This window comes from Phacochoerus africanus, chromosome 5 (genome assembly GCF_016906955.1).
Source record: "Phacochoerus africanus isolate WHEZ1 chromosome 5, ROS_Pafr_v1, whole genome shotgun sequence".
Classification (NCBI taxonomy): Eukaryota; Metazoa; Chordata; class Mammalia; order Artiodactyla; family Suidae; genus Phacochoerus; species Phacochoerus africanus.
Genome location: NC_062548.1, coordinates 62701396 through 62716547, shown reverse-complemented (window position 1 = coordinate 62716547; position 15152 = coordinate 62701396). Strand labels below are relative to the sequence as shown.

The window sequence follows — 15152 nt, the reverse complement described above, 5'->3', positions numbered from 1 at the left end:
AAAAAAAAAAAAAACCTCATGTTTTACAGAGTTAAAATTATTCAGATAAGCTTTAAAATAAATTACTGAATATATTTTATCTATATATATGAAGAATTGAAGGAAATACTATTGAAATGAACCTTTTTGTAGCTATCACTCAAAGTGAAAAAATGTACATTTGCTTAGTGCTTGAGGCCTTTTCCTTCACCGGTGGCACCGTCACATTTTCCTCCCCACTGTCTCCTTTCTCTTCTTCACCCCAGTAATCTTCATCCCACATCGCTTTTAGCAATTATTTTACATTTTCATAAAGCTGTGTATCAGGGGCAGCACAGGTGGAAGAATTGTGATCTTTGGAATCAGAATTCTTTTCCTGCCGTTTTCTAGTTGCATAAGTTCAGCTCAGATGAACGTCAGCTTCCTCTCAGTAGAGAAATAATAAACAATACTGGTCATTGGGCATCACATGTTTGTATCACATGTAAAGCAAGGGCCAGGACCACAGCAGGAGTGTGACTATTCTTTTTTCTTCTTAATATGTGTGTGTAAACTCACTAGCTGAGTTGTCAGGCCAGTTTTTTAAGTAACAGAAATATAAGTGATATGTTCTGTCCAGTGTTGTTTTTTTTCCCCTCCAGTTTATGTTTGCAGTCTTTTAAAGGCTGTTCCTCACACTTTAAAGACTCCTACACTAAATCAGAAGAGCATTTTCTTTTTTCTGCATCCCATTTCCTTCTAATTCACAGCTGTATTGCCCCCACCCCACCCCCCATCCCCGCCGCCTCATGTATTCAGTCCCTCACTCAGCCACCAGGTTGTGAGTGCCTGTTCAGGACACTGGGATGAGTTCATAGGGGAACTATAATTCTTAGAAGGCAAAAATTAAAATCCCTCTTACATTACAGTTCTGCTCTATTACTGCAGAATTAGTGCAGTTGTAATGTTTTGGATATTTATCTCTTGGTGGTGAGCAGTTAGGGGAGGAGAGAAGAAAAGGGAAATACAATTTCTCAGCTCATGTAAAAGTCTCCTTTTATCTTCACCACAGACTTCCTTAGCTGGAGAAAAATCAACTCTTGGTGCCGTGCTCCCACAGAATCCCTCAGCGTTGGAACCAGCAGCTGTGGGTGGGGAAGCTGCCTCCAAGCCCGCCAACAGTGTGAAGCCTGCCTGTCCAGCCAGCACCTCTCCTTTGAACTGGCTGGCAGACCTGACCAGCGGGAATGTCAACAAAGAAAACAAGGGTGAGTGTTTCTTGCTTTCCTACTAGTTCTGGAGAACTTGCATCTGTCCCCAGAGGGACCTGGCAGCCTTGGTTGTTGTGAAAACAGAGTGGCTAGAGGTCATGGGGAATGGAACGTGGTTCCCTGTAGTTATCCCGTGACCTGACACAGATGCAAGTGTTTTCAAAGTGCATCACCAGAAAGGAGAACTTTTGCTGATTGATAGACTAGAAATTCTTGGGCCAGGGATTGAACCCATGTCACAGGAGCAACCCAAACTGCTGCAGTGGCGATGCCAAATTCTTGACCTGCTGCGCCAAAGGGGACTCCAAGGTGTAGTTTTAAAATTAAAAAAGTGGGGTAAGGGTCATGTGAGGAGTCACAAAAAGAATAAAATTCAATATCTATTTATAATTTTTAAAGAAACCTTAAATAAGGAATGGAAGGGAATATCCTTAATCTTAGGAATTTCTACAGTAAAACTAATAGCAAACATCATAAATAATGATTGAATTTTTTAATTGGTTGAATATTTTTAACAGTTTCCTTAAGATAACTGCTCTCACTATTTTTTTTTTGTCTTTTTTGTTGTTATTGTTGTTGTTGCTATTTCTTGGGCCGTTCCCGCTGCATATGGAGGTTCCCAGGCTAGGGGTCGAATCGGAGCTGCAGCCACCGGCCTACGCCAGAGCCACAGCAACACGGGATCCGAGCCGCGTCTGCAACCTACACCACAGCTCACGGCAACGCCGGATCGTTAACCCGCTGAGCAAGGGCAGGGACCGAACCCGCAACCTCATGGTTCCTAGTCGGATTCGTTAACCACTGCGCCACGACGGGAACTCCCTGCTCTCACTATTTTATTAAACGCGCTGGTGTCTGGCTGTTGCAGTAAGGCAAACAAAGCTAGGATGGTAAAAAAAAAAATAAAACTGTTGATTTTTGTAAACAATTTAATTATACATGTGAAAAATCTAAGAGAATATATTTATAAGCATATCTATCAGGGTTAATAGTTACAATGTTAATTTACAAAAAACAATTGTATTTTATGTAGTAGGAACAAACAAAAAATACTGTTTACCATGGTATCACCTTAGATATTGGAAGTGTGTGTGTGTATATATATATATATATTTAATATATATATATATATAAATATATATATATATTTTAATAGCACTTAGAAATCCCTGTCCATATCAATAATGTCATTAGTTTTTATCCTCTTAAGTTTTTTGGTTCTAGTAAGTGAAAACCAAGTTCCAAGTAATTCTATTAATAGACGACTAGTGAGGAAGGGATTTGCCTCAGAAGCTTTTCCATCTGGATGTTTTTGGTTTTGTTTTTAGAAAAACAGCCAACGATGCCAATTTTAAAGAATGAAATCAAATGCCTTCCACCCCTCCCCCCCTTGAGCAAATCCAGCACAGTCCTCCACACCTTTAACAGCACAATTTTGACACCTGTAAGCAACAACAATTCTGGTTTCCTGCGAAATCTCTTGAATTCCTCTACAGGAAAGGTACGTGTTTCTTTTATTGTTTATGCGCCACCTTATAAAGATGAATAGTCAGAATAGGAAGAGACTAGGGAAATTGAAACAGAAAGTAGAAAGGCAACTGTGAGTCCCATGTGTTCCTTCGTGGATACCGAAGGCTGTTTCATCGGCAGGTGGGCTTCACAGGATTATAATTCTGGGCTGGGTCATTTTCTCCCATTAACACCTTTTCCTGAACCCACTTCTGAGAGCTGTGATGTTGGGTAGAGGAAGAGGACTTAGCTCCCTGAGGGTCCTGGCTTGGACTCCTTCCTGAATGTGTAGTGTTTGCTCATCCTACCGTTAGAGGAATGCGTTCTTTGATGGTAGGGAACGACATACTTAAGACTTGTGCTCTTTTTCAAATTCAGACAGAAAATGGACTCAAGAATACACCAAAAATCCTTGATGACATCTTTGCCTCTTTGGTGCAAAATAAGACTTGCTCTGATTTGTCAAAGAGGCCTCAAGGACTGACCATTAAGCCCAGCATCCTGGGCTTTGACACCCCTCACTACTGGCTGTGTGATAATCGCCTGCTGTGCCTGCAAGATCCCAACAACAAGAGCAACTGGAATGTGTTTAGGGAGTGCTGGAAACAGGGGCAGGTAAGAGAGGCCCCTACTGCCCAGCCCACTTGGATCCCCTTCTGGTGCTTTTAGAACACTTCTGATAACCCCACCCCACCTCCGGCCCCTCCTCCGGGTTATAGATGCTATATACTATATTTCTTTTACTGTACTTGAATGTTTAGGGTAAATATAACTAGAGTGCAGAGTATGGCTCTGAGTCTTATTTTTTTACAGCATGTATTCCTGAGCTGCATTTTCCAGTGAGATTTTGATGGTTTCTGACCAGTCCTCCTCGGGTTTTTGATGAGAGCTTTCTGGGCTGCATGATTCTGGTGTGCTAACCCTCGCTAGGAGAAGTGGGAGTGTGACTAAGGCCAGTGCGGTTTGGGGGAATTAGACAAAAACTGGATAAAAATCCGGCATCTCTCTTGCATGAATTAGAACCTTTGTGTTGAGGCCCTTGTAGGTGGTCCTGAGCCATGTGGTATTGTCCTGGAATTGGTGTGTAGTCCCCCAAGGGAAGGGGCCTGCTTTCAAGGGCAGCGATGCTCCGTATTGGTCGCTGGTTTAGGAGATGGATGTGTGGCTTTGTAGACCTGCTCCTCTGCTTTCTTGTTTGGATTTATGTTTTCTGAATCTTTATCGTCTCTTCTGGACCAAATGGAGTCCTCACTGGAGAAACATTTTGCTCTTAGACAAGGCCAGGACTTGGAGAATTGCTAGTAGCAAAAAGTATGCATTTAACAAAAAAAATTGTTTTCAGTCATGTATTCTGACAAGACTTGCTCATAATGGCAGTGACAAAATGAATACAGTCTGCATCCCTAGTGTCTTGTTTGGATTACATAGTGTTTTTAAAAATGCAAACTTGTTGCCAATATTTCAGTCAGGTTTTTTCACGTAAAGATCAGGACTTCTAGCTTGTCTTGGATAGCCAAAAGACCTGGCAACCTCAAGGCCACAGGCTGGAGGCCAGTGGCAGCACCTTCATAGGACAGGGCACTCCTGCCACCTTTGTCTGTCCCTCACATCCCCTGCCTGGCCCTTGAGCCTTTGACTCAGTTTTCTGTGAGTAGGGATTGGAGTCAGAAGGCATGATCTTTGCCCTTAGAAGCTCACTAATGTAGTTTGAGAGCAGAACATGAGCAGGGCTGAGTGGCGAAGGCAAGAAATGCTGAGCGTGCACAGAGAGCTAAGCTTTCACTTTGGGATCCTTGACCCCACAGTCACTTTGAGACTGAAGTCCAGCCAGAGAAAAACAAATCAGCAGCTATTAGAGGAGGGGCTGCCACGGGTGTGGGGACAGGGCTGGGGAAGCTCAAACTAAAGTCTTCGTTCTTTTCTCTTAGCCAGTGATGGTGTCAGGAGTGCACCATAAACTGAACACTGAACTTTGGAAACCCGAGTCCTTCAGGAAAGAGTTTGGGAATCAGGAAGTTGACCTAGTTAATTGCAGAACCAATGAAATCATCACAGGAGCCACAGTAGGAGACTTCTGGGATGGATTTGAAGATGTTCCGAGTATGTATTAAAGACCTTTGAAGCGGGGTGGGCACAGGAGTTGCAGGAGTTGGTGGCCCTTCAGTGGCAATAAGAGCATTTTTTATGACACTGGAGTTTACAATTAGTGTCTTATCTCCTCTCGCCCTTAAGTTCTGTTTTGGGGCTGAGCCAGGTTCCCTTCGTAGTTCCTTAGAGGGGTGTGGTTTGGGTCATCTGGACTTGAGGTGACTCCCTGTCTGTCCTGTGACAGAAATGCTGTGGGTCCACTTGTGCCCATAGAAGCCAGGACTTGTGACTCAAAGCTGGTGCCTTTATTTAGCTTTTTACTTTGTTAAAATTTTAATTGTTGTTTAACAAGGTAAGTAGACCTGAAGGTGCCAGAGAATGTGAGTCCTCTCAACCCACATTGGTCACTGCCTACGTCTTCTGGGCAAGGGGGATTGTGGGGTAAGACAGCTGTGACTGGAGCTGAGTCGGGGCCCTTTGCGTGGATTGGCCAGTCGGTGAACCGTTTCCGAGAACGTCACATCCACGCCGGACCCTGGGATTCCCATCAGCATGGGCACTCGTCTTCCCGCCCCCGCCCATCCCTCCTGGGATTTGGCCAGTTCATTCTTTAAACTCTGAGTAATTCTAGTTTGCTCACTTATCATTCTCATTCTCTGGAGACATACTTTTTATCTTGTAATCGTCTGCTTCTTTATTTCCCCTTACCCACATGTACGGTCCCATATTGTCAACAAACTTTATAACAAGTAGAGCTAACTCTTAAATAAGGCATGATGGGCTTTCCACATGTAGATGTGAAGATGGGATAGTTATCTGGAGATCAGCCTCTGAAATGGAGGCGAGGGGAAGCAGGATGGGGTAGGAAAGGGAGTCAGGTGTGGTGCAGACTCAGCAAAATCTCAGCCAGTCTGGCAGGGGGTTCTGGAGCAAGCACTGCCCCTCATTGCCTCAGGTTGGGCTGAAGTGGGAAATGTCACGGCTTTTATCCCCCCCTGTCTCTGGGTAGTGGTGCCCTGTGAAGGCTGTGACCTGTGGGATAGCTCTCTGCAGCTAAGGCAGACCCCAAAACCATGTCTGGGCAGCCAGTCCTTTGTTTCTGTCTTTTTTTTTTTTTTTTTCCTTTTAAGTGCTGCACCCGCAGCTTATGGAGGTTCCCAGGCTAGGGGTTGAATCGGAGCTATAGCCACTGGCCTATACCACAGCCACAGCAAAGCCAGATCTGAACTTTATCTGCGACCTGCACAACAGCTCATGGCAATGCCGGATCCTTAACCCACAAAACAAGGCCAGGGATCAAACCTACGTCCTCATGGATACTAGTCAGATTTGTTTCCACTGAGCCACGATGGCAACTCCCAGATGGTCCTTTGAAAGGGGATCGGGAGGCACAGCTACCACAGTGCACTTTCCAGATAGGCCTGGGTTCAAATCCTAACTCCTGATATGTACTTGTGTACTTGAGCTTGAGTACTTTGATTTTTCGGGGCCCCACACTTCCTCATGCCTGTAGCTGGTTAAGGTAGCACAGAGTCTATGCAGTTTGCCTTTTCCACATTGATGATTCTGCTGCCCAGACCACCAGCACACCGTCCACACTGTTGTGCCACTGGCATGCTGAACATACACTGTACCCCGTGCTTTCCTGTGTGTGTTGTCTCCTAGAGTGGATACCTATTTAAACTAGATTATGGACAGTACTTGGTTGACCATGAAACATTGTACAAATGTAACCTACTCAGTACTGTGTAAGAACCTATATGGGAAAAGAATCTGAAAAGGAATGGATATATGTATAACTGATTTACTTTGCTGTATACCTGAAACTAACACAACTTTGTAAGTCATCTATATGCCAATAAAATGTATTAAAATACACACACACACACACACATTTAGTGTTTGAAATTAGACCAGGATTCCAGTTCCAGTTCTGCTGCTTCATCTCAGGCATCTCAATTTCCTCATCCCAAAGTAGGAATATTAAATAGTGCCTGATCTTATTGGGGTGTTGGATTTTGTTGCAAGGACTAAATGGTTAAAACACTTAGCAGAGACTGGGACACAGCAAGCAATGAATAATAGTTGTCATTGCAGTTAATAATTATCAACATATCTTTTTCAATTAGAGCTCCTTGGTTCTTGGTTCCTTGGCATTACCTGCAGTGGGTAATTGTTCTCTTACGAGAAAGTAGTTTTAACTAAACCCTGTATGTATCATCCAGAAGATGGGGAGATTGGGGGCGGAGGGGCGGTGGCCGAGTGGGCTGTATGGGTCCTGTTTCTAAACATCTGTGGCCTTTGATTGTTAAAGTGCATTGCTGTTTGTTAGCTGCGGAGCTGCTCACTTCTAGAACACAGAACAGGAGGCTGGATCTCTTGAAAAACCACCTTTGTGGCATGGACAAAAGGGAGTGTTTGAAATCTCAAAAGGACAAGTAGCAGTTTAATAAGTATCTAGAAAAGATAGGGGTCTAATACAAATTAGTTGCTAATCTTTATTTTGCTACGTACCCTTTGCTGCTTCCTGGGTATGAATGGATTTCTTGGCACTGTAGAAATAACATGGTTGGCAATTTGCAGGAGGGGAGTATTAAAGGAAAATAATACACTAAATGTATCATGATTTGAGGATTTTGCAGAGATAAATTTTATTTGGATTGTTAAGGCATAAAGTGCTAATTTGCCATTGACTTTGGTCTGTTTCTGAGTTATGAGTAGTAACAAGTCAGTAATTCTGGTTCCCTTTCAGACCGCCTGAAAAATGAAAAAGAGCCAATGGTGTTGAAACTTAAGGACTGGCCACCAGGAGAAGATTTTAGAGATATGATGCCCTCCAGGTAAGATGGGGAGAGGGGATGATCCTGTCCTTGACTTGGTAGGATAAATTCTTTTTGACGCAGTGAGATGAAGTTGTTACTGACCCAAGTCTGGCTCACTAATGAAAACCTCCACTGTAGTGCTCCTCCAGGGAGAGGCCAGCTCCACTGTGCATGCACTGATTTGGAGGCAGGAGGCAGGAGGCAGGAAGAACATGTTGGCTCTGGGTATAAGATGGTGCTGTCATTGCCTAAGACATTAGATGACAAGACAGCACAACTGCTAGGTCCATTTTCTTGATTTGTGAATGAACTTTATCATCAAAAACATTGTCCGGAGTAGCCATCATGGCTCAGCAGTTAATGAACCTGCCTAGCATCTATGAGGACGTGGGTTTGATCCCTGGCCTTGATCAGTGGGTTAAGGATCTGGTATTGTCGTGAGCTGTGGTGTAGGTCACAGACCGGCTCGGATCTGGCGTTGCTGTGGCTCTGGTGTAGGCCAGTGGCTACAGCTCCTCTTAGACCCCTACCCTGGGAACCTTCATATGCCACAGGTGTAGCCCTAAAAAAGACAAAAAAAATTTTTTTTTGCCCAAATCTTTTGTCTGAAATAGTCTAGGTCATTTTGATACCTCTGTGTGCTGTGGGAGAGAAAGAAGACATCTTTGTTCACAGCCACTGTAACTCTGATCTTAAATACTGTTAGTGATAGCTCCCTCCATCTTCACTAGAACAGATAACTTTGTCTTGGTGAAGAAGGAAAAAAGAAAATCCCACAATGTGTCAGAAACACAAGTTTATTTTGCAAATTCATGGTTCCCTTGTCCTAGGTTTGATGATCTGATGGCCAACATTCCACTGCCTGAATACACAAGGAGAGACGGCAAACTGAACTTGGCTTCACGACTGCCAAACTACTTCGTTAGGCCGGATCTGGGTCCCAAGATGTATAATGCTTACGGTAAGGAAGAAATGGCTGGCTTCAAAAAATTATTATGGAAATAAAGCACATCAGAATGTTTGGAACATTGATTTTGGGGGAGGGAAAGATGGAAAACATCCATGATCCTAACCATTAACACAGCACGGGATGTTTTTGCATATTTCTTTTCATCCCTTGGCCATGTGTATGTATATTTCCCTTTCATAGTGGCAGTCGTAGGGCCTATGTCATTTAAAAACTTTCTCTTATACCCAATGATGATTTATTAAACCTTTGCATGTCACTTATGGTTTTTAGTGTGATCATTTTTGATGGTTGTGTGGTACATCATTGCATGATTGTCATTACTTGCTTCAATGTTGGTGGACTTGTAGGTTAGTCTGCTACCATTCAGCTATTTTAACACCTGCTTCCTTGAATGCAGTGTTCTGTGTTGGTGGGTCATAGTTAGTACTGAAGGCACCCTTTGAATTGTATCTCTTTGATTTTATTCCTTCCTTCCATAATTATCCCAACTCCAGTCTCTCAGACTTGAGGGTGGTAGCACAGTCTTTTGGCATCTTTGCTGTGTTCTCCGGACACTGTGCGGGGGAGAGGGAGCGAGGGCTTGGACCTCAGCCCCACATTTCTTCTGTGACGGTGGAGTCAGCCTAGGGAAGTGAGGTCAGGGAACATTCCGAGAGGGAAGTTTATGTTGGGAAGTTCCCATAGTCTTTATGCCCAAGATAGTTCTGCCGGGGTAGGGTGAGACCTGGTCTGTGGAAGAGAGGACCCAGCTGGCAGAGCCCCCTTGCTTTTCAGGTCTCAGTTTAGAGAGCTCCACATAGGTTGTGGGTCTGCAGCATGCTCCCTAGCTTAGTTCCCCTCCCCCGAGCCCTCAGAGCAGCTGATGGCTGGGATCTCAGGTCGATTCTATTCACAGTGGGGGTTTATAATGAACTTATGTAAGTGGAAGCGTTTTTCCACTAACGCAAATGGTGTAGTGTTGCACGGTGATTATCCATGCTTTACAGAAATTTCAAAGCCTTATAGAGTAGAAGTGGTTGGTTATCTGAGATGTTTGCAAAATAAACAGCAGCATATTTTTTACAAGTGTATTTTTCCCCTAACACCAATAGATAGATGGCAGTGTTACTCTCTAATAGCTTTACAGTATCAAAATTGTTCCCATTTGGAGTAAGCACTCAGGATGGAAACAATGAAAAAGTGTTCATTTTCAAATACTTTATACCTTAAACATCATTTAATTAAAAAAGCAGTCACTTTTCAAAAGTTAGGTGACTAAGCTGACTCCTCAAAGTAGAGAAAAGGCTCTTTGGAAAGAGCGTAGGGTCGGCCTCTCTCCAGCTCCACTAGTTTTACAAACGGGAAGCAGGACTTCAAGAGGATAGGGGGGACATTGACCTGATCACATATCCAAGGGGCAGAGAGTGGCAGGTCTGGGGCTGCCACTAATTTCCAGGCTGGAGCCTACCTCCAGCCCCAGGGCTCTGCCACAGCACCCTTACTGTATCAGCTTATGTTCCTTTCATAAAAGGACCATGGTGGAGTTCCCGTCGTGGCGCAGTGGTTAACGAATCCGACTAGGAACCATGAGGTTGCGGGTTCGGTCCCTGCCCTTGCTCAGCGGGTTAACGATCCGGCGTTGCCGTGAGCTGTGGTGTAGGTTGCAGACGCGGCTCGGATCCCTCGTTGCTGTGGCTCTGGTGTAGGCTGGCGGCTACAGCTCCGATTTGACCCCTAGCCTGGGAACCTCCATATGCCGCGGGAGCAGCCCAAGAAATAGCAAAAAGACAAAAAAAAAAAAAAAAGGACCATGGTGTGTTTTGTTTCAGGATTTTCTTTTTTTCTGGGAATCCTTTCCCTGGGACCATTGCTTTTGGTTCCATCTGTGTTAGAGGCTCTCTCCATTTAGAGATTGGTTTTATCAATGTGCAGTCACCCATTGCTAGGACTGGAAGGGGCTTTGGGCTGAAGGCTGGGTAGAGGTCCCTTTCTTCCTCTTTTCACTGTTTGGCATAGCCAAACCAGCAGGCAGCTCCTGATGAGGCTCTGAGATCTTTTCCTTTTCCCGACTCCTCTCCCAATTTCATCTCCTTCCTTCTGCCCCCAATGTTAACAAGCATCCTGAAGTTTGTGTTTATCATGTCCTTACATTTCTAGTTTTAACATACATATTTGTATTCCTGCAAAATACTTTTTCAGTTTTTAATCATATTTGAGTTTCATAAAGTAAATAGAATCAAACTTTTGGATCTTTATCCACGTTGTCCATGTCCCATGAAATAACTGTTATTTCCATTCATTGGTCTTCTATCATGTTAACTGCTTTTTTCTTCTTAGATTTTATATTTTTACTTTTAATTATAGAAATATTTTCTAGGCGTTCCTGTCATGACACAGCAGAAACGAATCTGACTAGGAACCATGAGGTTGCGGGTCCAATCCCCGTCTCGCTCAGTGGGTTAGGGATCCAGCGTTGCCATGAGCTGTGCTGTAGGTCACAGACACGGCTCAGATCCTGTGTTGCTGTGGCTGTGGTGTAGGCCGGCAGCTGTATCTCTGATTAGACCCCTAGCCTGGGAACCTCCATCTGCCGCAAGAGCGGCCCTAAAAAGAAAAAAAAAAAAAAAATTTCCAAATGCACTGAGAACTTGAGAGCCTAGTACAGTGACTTCCCATATATTCCTCCATAATTGTTTCACTGTTTCTTCCCTTTATATTTTTCCTTTTCCATTGTAAAGAAAATCTCATTTATCCTGTGATTTTTGCCCAATATAAATCTGATACTTCAGCAAACTGCAAGGAAAGGAAAGCACAGCAAGGCCCTAGGGCCTTGATCCCAGATTGAAATTATAAGGTACCCTCTGCTCATAAAACCACAGGCCTGCAAACTACAGAGAGAAATTCCTTGGCCTCCAAAGAAGACAGGGTTGTTTAAGGGCCAGGCAGGTTAGAAAACCACCTTGGCTCGCCCACCACCAGCCATGCTTCTCTGTGCTGCCCATTCAGGAAGCAGTGTCCTCATGTCAGGATGGGCATCCAAGCTTCAAGGTCAATGCTGAACAAAGTGGGCCTTCTGGGGTGAGAGATCAGAGTCTCAATACTGAGCACCAGCATGGACCTTGTGTTCCGGCTCACCTCTTTTGTTTTTTTTCTTTTTTCTTTCTTGGCTACACTTTCTAGCTTTAGCTTTCTTTTCTTGCCAGCATATTGACTCATTAAAAAAAATTTCGTAATTTCATCTAGGATTTTCATTTCTCAGAAGGAGAAAACTTGTATTTTGCCTGTTACCAGAAACAAGTCCTAGTATTAGAAATTGTTTTTTGTTTTTAATTTTTGTAATTAGTTAATAAGAGATTCTTTGCAAAGTTGGAAAGATAAAATAATTTCATGTTTAATATGATTGTGTTATTTGTACATGACTAGAAAGGCAGCTTTTAAATTTTGTGACCATTATCCCAGGGAGTGGGAAAAACTGTCAGCCTTTGCTGTCCCAGTAAATCTAAGGCATTTTCTGTTTGCAGGATTAATTACACCAGAAGATCGGAAATATGGAACAACAAATCTTCATTTAGATGTATCTGATGCAGCGAATGTCATGGTTTATGTGGGGATTCCCAAAGGACAGTGTGACCAAGAGGAAGGTAGGTGCTGAGGCTGAAAGTGGAGCTTTCTCTCTGAACTAGAACGTGTGGTCTGATATTTGCTCTTTTTGTTGCAGAAGTCCTTAAAACCATCCAAGATGGAGATTCTGATGAACTCACAATAAAGAGATTTATTGAAGGAAAAGAGAAACCAGGAGCCCTCTGGCACATATATGCTGCTAAAGACACAGAGAAGATAAGAGAATTTCTTAAAAAGGTGTGCTCCTTACCCTGTGGCATGCAGGATTATCAATTACTACGTGTCAAGAACTGACCGGGTTACTGGGGAATAATCACAACCTCAGAAGTTAAGTCTTTGCATCTCAGATTGGATAGTCTGAGGCTGGTTGCTAAGGAACAGTGATTTCTAGATGATTAGGCTCACCACTCTGAACAGAGGGGGACTTGTCTTTTTTCCTATGTGAGTGCATTTGGAGATTTTTGTGCTCAAGGTTAATCCCTTTGGGAGTTCCCATGTGGCACAGCAGGTTAAGTATCTGGCATTGTCACTGTGGCTACTAGGGTTGCTGCTGTGGTGGGGGTTCAGTCCCTGGCCTGGGAACTTCCACATGCCGTGGGTGCAGCCAAAAAAACAAACAAAAAAAGACTCTGCTAGTCATGATTTATAGGAAATGACATAAGGCAAGCCACATTTCCCTTCATTCTTCTCTTGCTTCATTTTGTTAATGTCTTCGACTACTGTTGGTCTCTTTCTGCCATCAGGGGCATGTATTCAAGGAGGCCTGACATTTCCTGGCCACCCACACTGTTCAGGGGGGCAAAATGTCTTCCCTGAGCCTCAGCCTGTTGCTCAGTTTCATAATATTTTGTATGTGTTCCAGGTATCAGAGGAGCAAGGTCAGGAAAACCCTGCAGATCACGATCCCATTCATGATCAGAGCTGGTATTTAGACCGATCATTAAGAAAGCGTCTTCATCAAGAGTATGGAGTTCAAGGCTGGGCTATTGTGCAGTTTCTTGGAGATGTGGTATTTATCCCAGCCGGAGCTCCACATCAGGCAAGAACCATTCCTTTATTCTTTATTCTCTTTACACTGTAAACTTTTGCACGTTTTAACTGATGTGGTTTGTCACTTTCCAGGTTCATAACTTATATAGTTGTATCAAAGTGGCTGAAGATTTCGTTTCTCCAGAGCATGTTAAACACTGCTTCTGGCTCACTCAGGAATTCCGCTATCTGTCACAGACTCATACGAATCATGAAGATAAATTACAGGTAAAAATAGCACTGATTCCTGGCATTCTCTGATCCTGGCTTCATGGCCCATTACTGACCTTATAAAAATAATCAGTGCATTTGGCCATATCACACTCAGTACGATGAGTTGATGAACTGGCTTTCTATCTAGGTCTACCATCCACTTAGGCAAAGGAGGAATAAACACAAAATCTCATTTTGGTTTGATATTGTTTAGACTTTGTAAGGGGCTGTGTCCCCAAAGAAAGGCTTTAGTCTTGAAAATGACTAGGTCTGACTTGGGATTGTGGCTCAGCTGCCAGACAGGGGTCTTGATCAAAGTCCTTTAGTGCTATAGTGTTCTCAGCCTTGGGGAGAGTAGAACAGAGTCTCTGCAGTCCAAAGAGGGTCTCAGAGAGTGGGGTCTTTAGAGGCTTTCCTTAGTGAATTATATAATGTGGGAAACCAGGGCAGTAAAGAAACTCTGAAAACTAGAGTTATATATACCCTGGGACTTGCTTCTCCCCACACTCACTGGGGGCAGGGCCATGTGCGATCAAAGCCTATGGAGGGGAAAAGTTTTTCAAAGGCGGCCTGGGTTTAAAATGTGTATGAAATACTAGCAAGGAGCCCTAAATAGCCTTTCAGCTATTATTAACACTTCACATTGAATTTTGAGTTTTAAATGGTTATAAAATTGGTAGGGGGAAGTTTATTCTTAGCCACAGATTTTCGAGTTAATGGTAAACTGACCACATTTTCTCTCCTCCTTTCAGGTGAAGAATGTTATCTACCACGCAGTGAAAGATGCAGTTGCTATGCTGAAAGCCAGTGAATCCAGTTTTGGCAAACCCTAGGGGTCCCAGAGGCGCCTAACCCCCCCTGCACATTGGAAGTGAATTACTGGCAGCTGTTCAAACTCTTCAGGCAGGATTCCTGTGGACTTTGAGATTCATGTTACCTCATCTTCTTTTTTAAACTGTACCCACCTGGTAAGGGTACTCTGTCTAATGTATATTTCTAGTGTTTACAGACACTAAATGTGTATATGTAGTAACTATTTACAGAACATGCATCCTTAAACTGTGACTGCTCACCCAGTGCAGAGCTTCTACCAAGCCGTAAAAATGAAACCTCTTATCAGCTCTGGAAACCACCTGCAGTTGTTCCCTGGCTGTTTGATCTGACCGCTTCGTCAGATGGGTTATAACGATTAGGAATCACTGCGCAGTTTATTTGGGTTGCGTTTTGTTGTGTGTCTGTCTGCGTACCCTCTCCCCCACCCCTTAGGGTTCAGAAGAGCAGTGGAGGAAACAACCGCCAGCAATGCAGTGCTTACTGTATGGCATTAGGACTGGCATTATATAGCAGAAATCAACTACTGTGCAATTCTTGGGGTTAACCATCTTTAGTCAAATGGAGTTTTAATTTAAATGAAGCTTTGCTAATTTTAAGTGTTAAGCATTTTGCATTAAAGTATTCATATAATGTTTTGACTCAGTTTATTGGCATTATCTCTGGTTGTAGATTCAATACACCTTTCATCGAATGTTACAGGTGTAAGAGTTTGCTCCAGGAACTCGTCTTAAAAGCACAGAAATTCAATGCTATAGTGATTTCTGAGTGATTATTACAATGCTGATATGGAAACAAGTTTCTCCCCAGCCAAGTGGAAACTGCTCTCACACTTTTGTAAAGAAACACCACAGTTTAACT

The 15152-nt window shown here is 43.4% G+C and overlaps 1 protein-coding gene across 3 annotated transcripts in view; it reads left to right on the top strand.

Moving 5' to 3' along the window:
* The window catches only part of KDM3A (lysine demethylase 3A), a 53367-nt gene extending 38442 nt beyond the window's left edge, over positions 1-14925 (top strand). For all 3 annotated transcript variants that reach the window (XM_047781587.1, XM_047781588.1, XM_047781589.1), the window contains 11 exons: positions 1031-1226; positions 2558-2730; positions 3117-3353; positions 4667-4838; positions 7579-7666; positions 8479-8609; positions 12119-12238; positions 12316-12455; positions 13081-13257; positions 13341-13475; positions 14213-14925. In XM_047781587.1, coding sequence (XP_047637543.1) covers positions 1031-1226; positions 2558-2730; positions 3117-3353; positions 4667-4838; positions 7579-7666; positions 8479-8609; positions 12119-12238; positions 12316-12455; positions 13081-13257; positions 13341-13475; positions 14213-14293 — 1650 coding nt within the window. In that variant the 3' untranslated portion in view covers positions 14294-14925. The remainder of the gene's footprint in view (positions 1-1030; positions 1227-2557; positions 2731-3116; positions 3354-4666; positions 4839-7578; positions 7667-8478; positions 8610-12118; positions 12239-12315; positions 12456-13080; positions 13258-13340; positions 13476-14212) is intronic.
* The last annotated feature ends 227 nt before the right edge of the window (positions 14926-15152 follow it).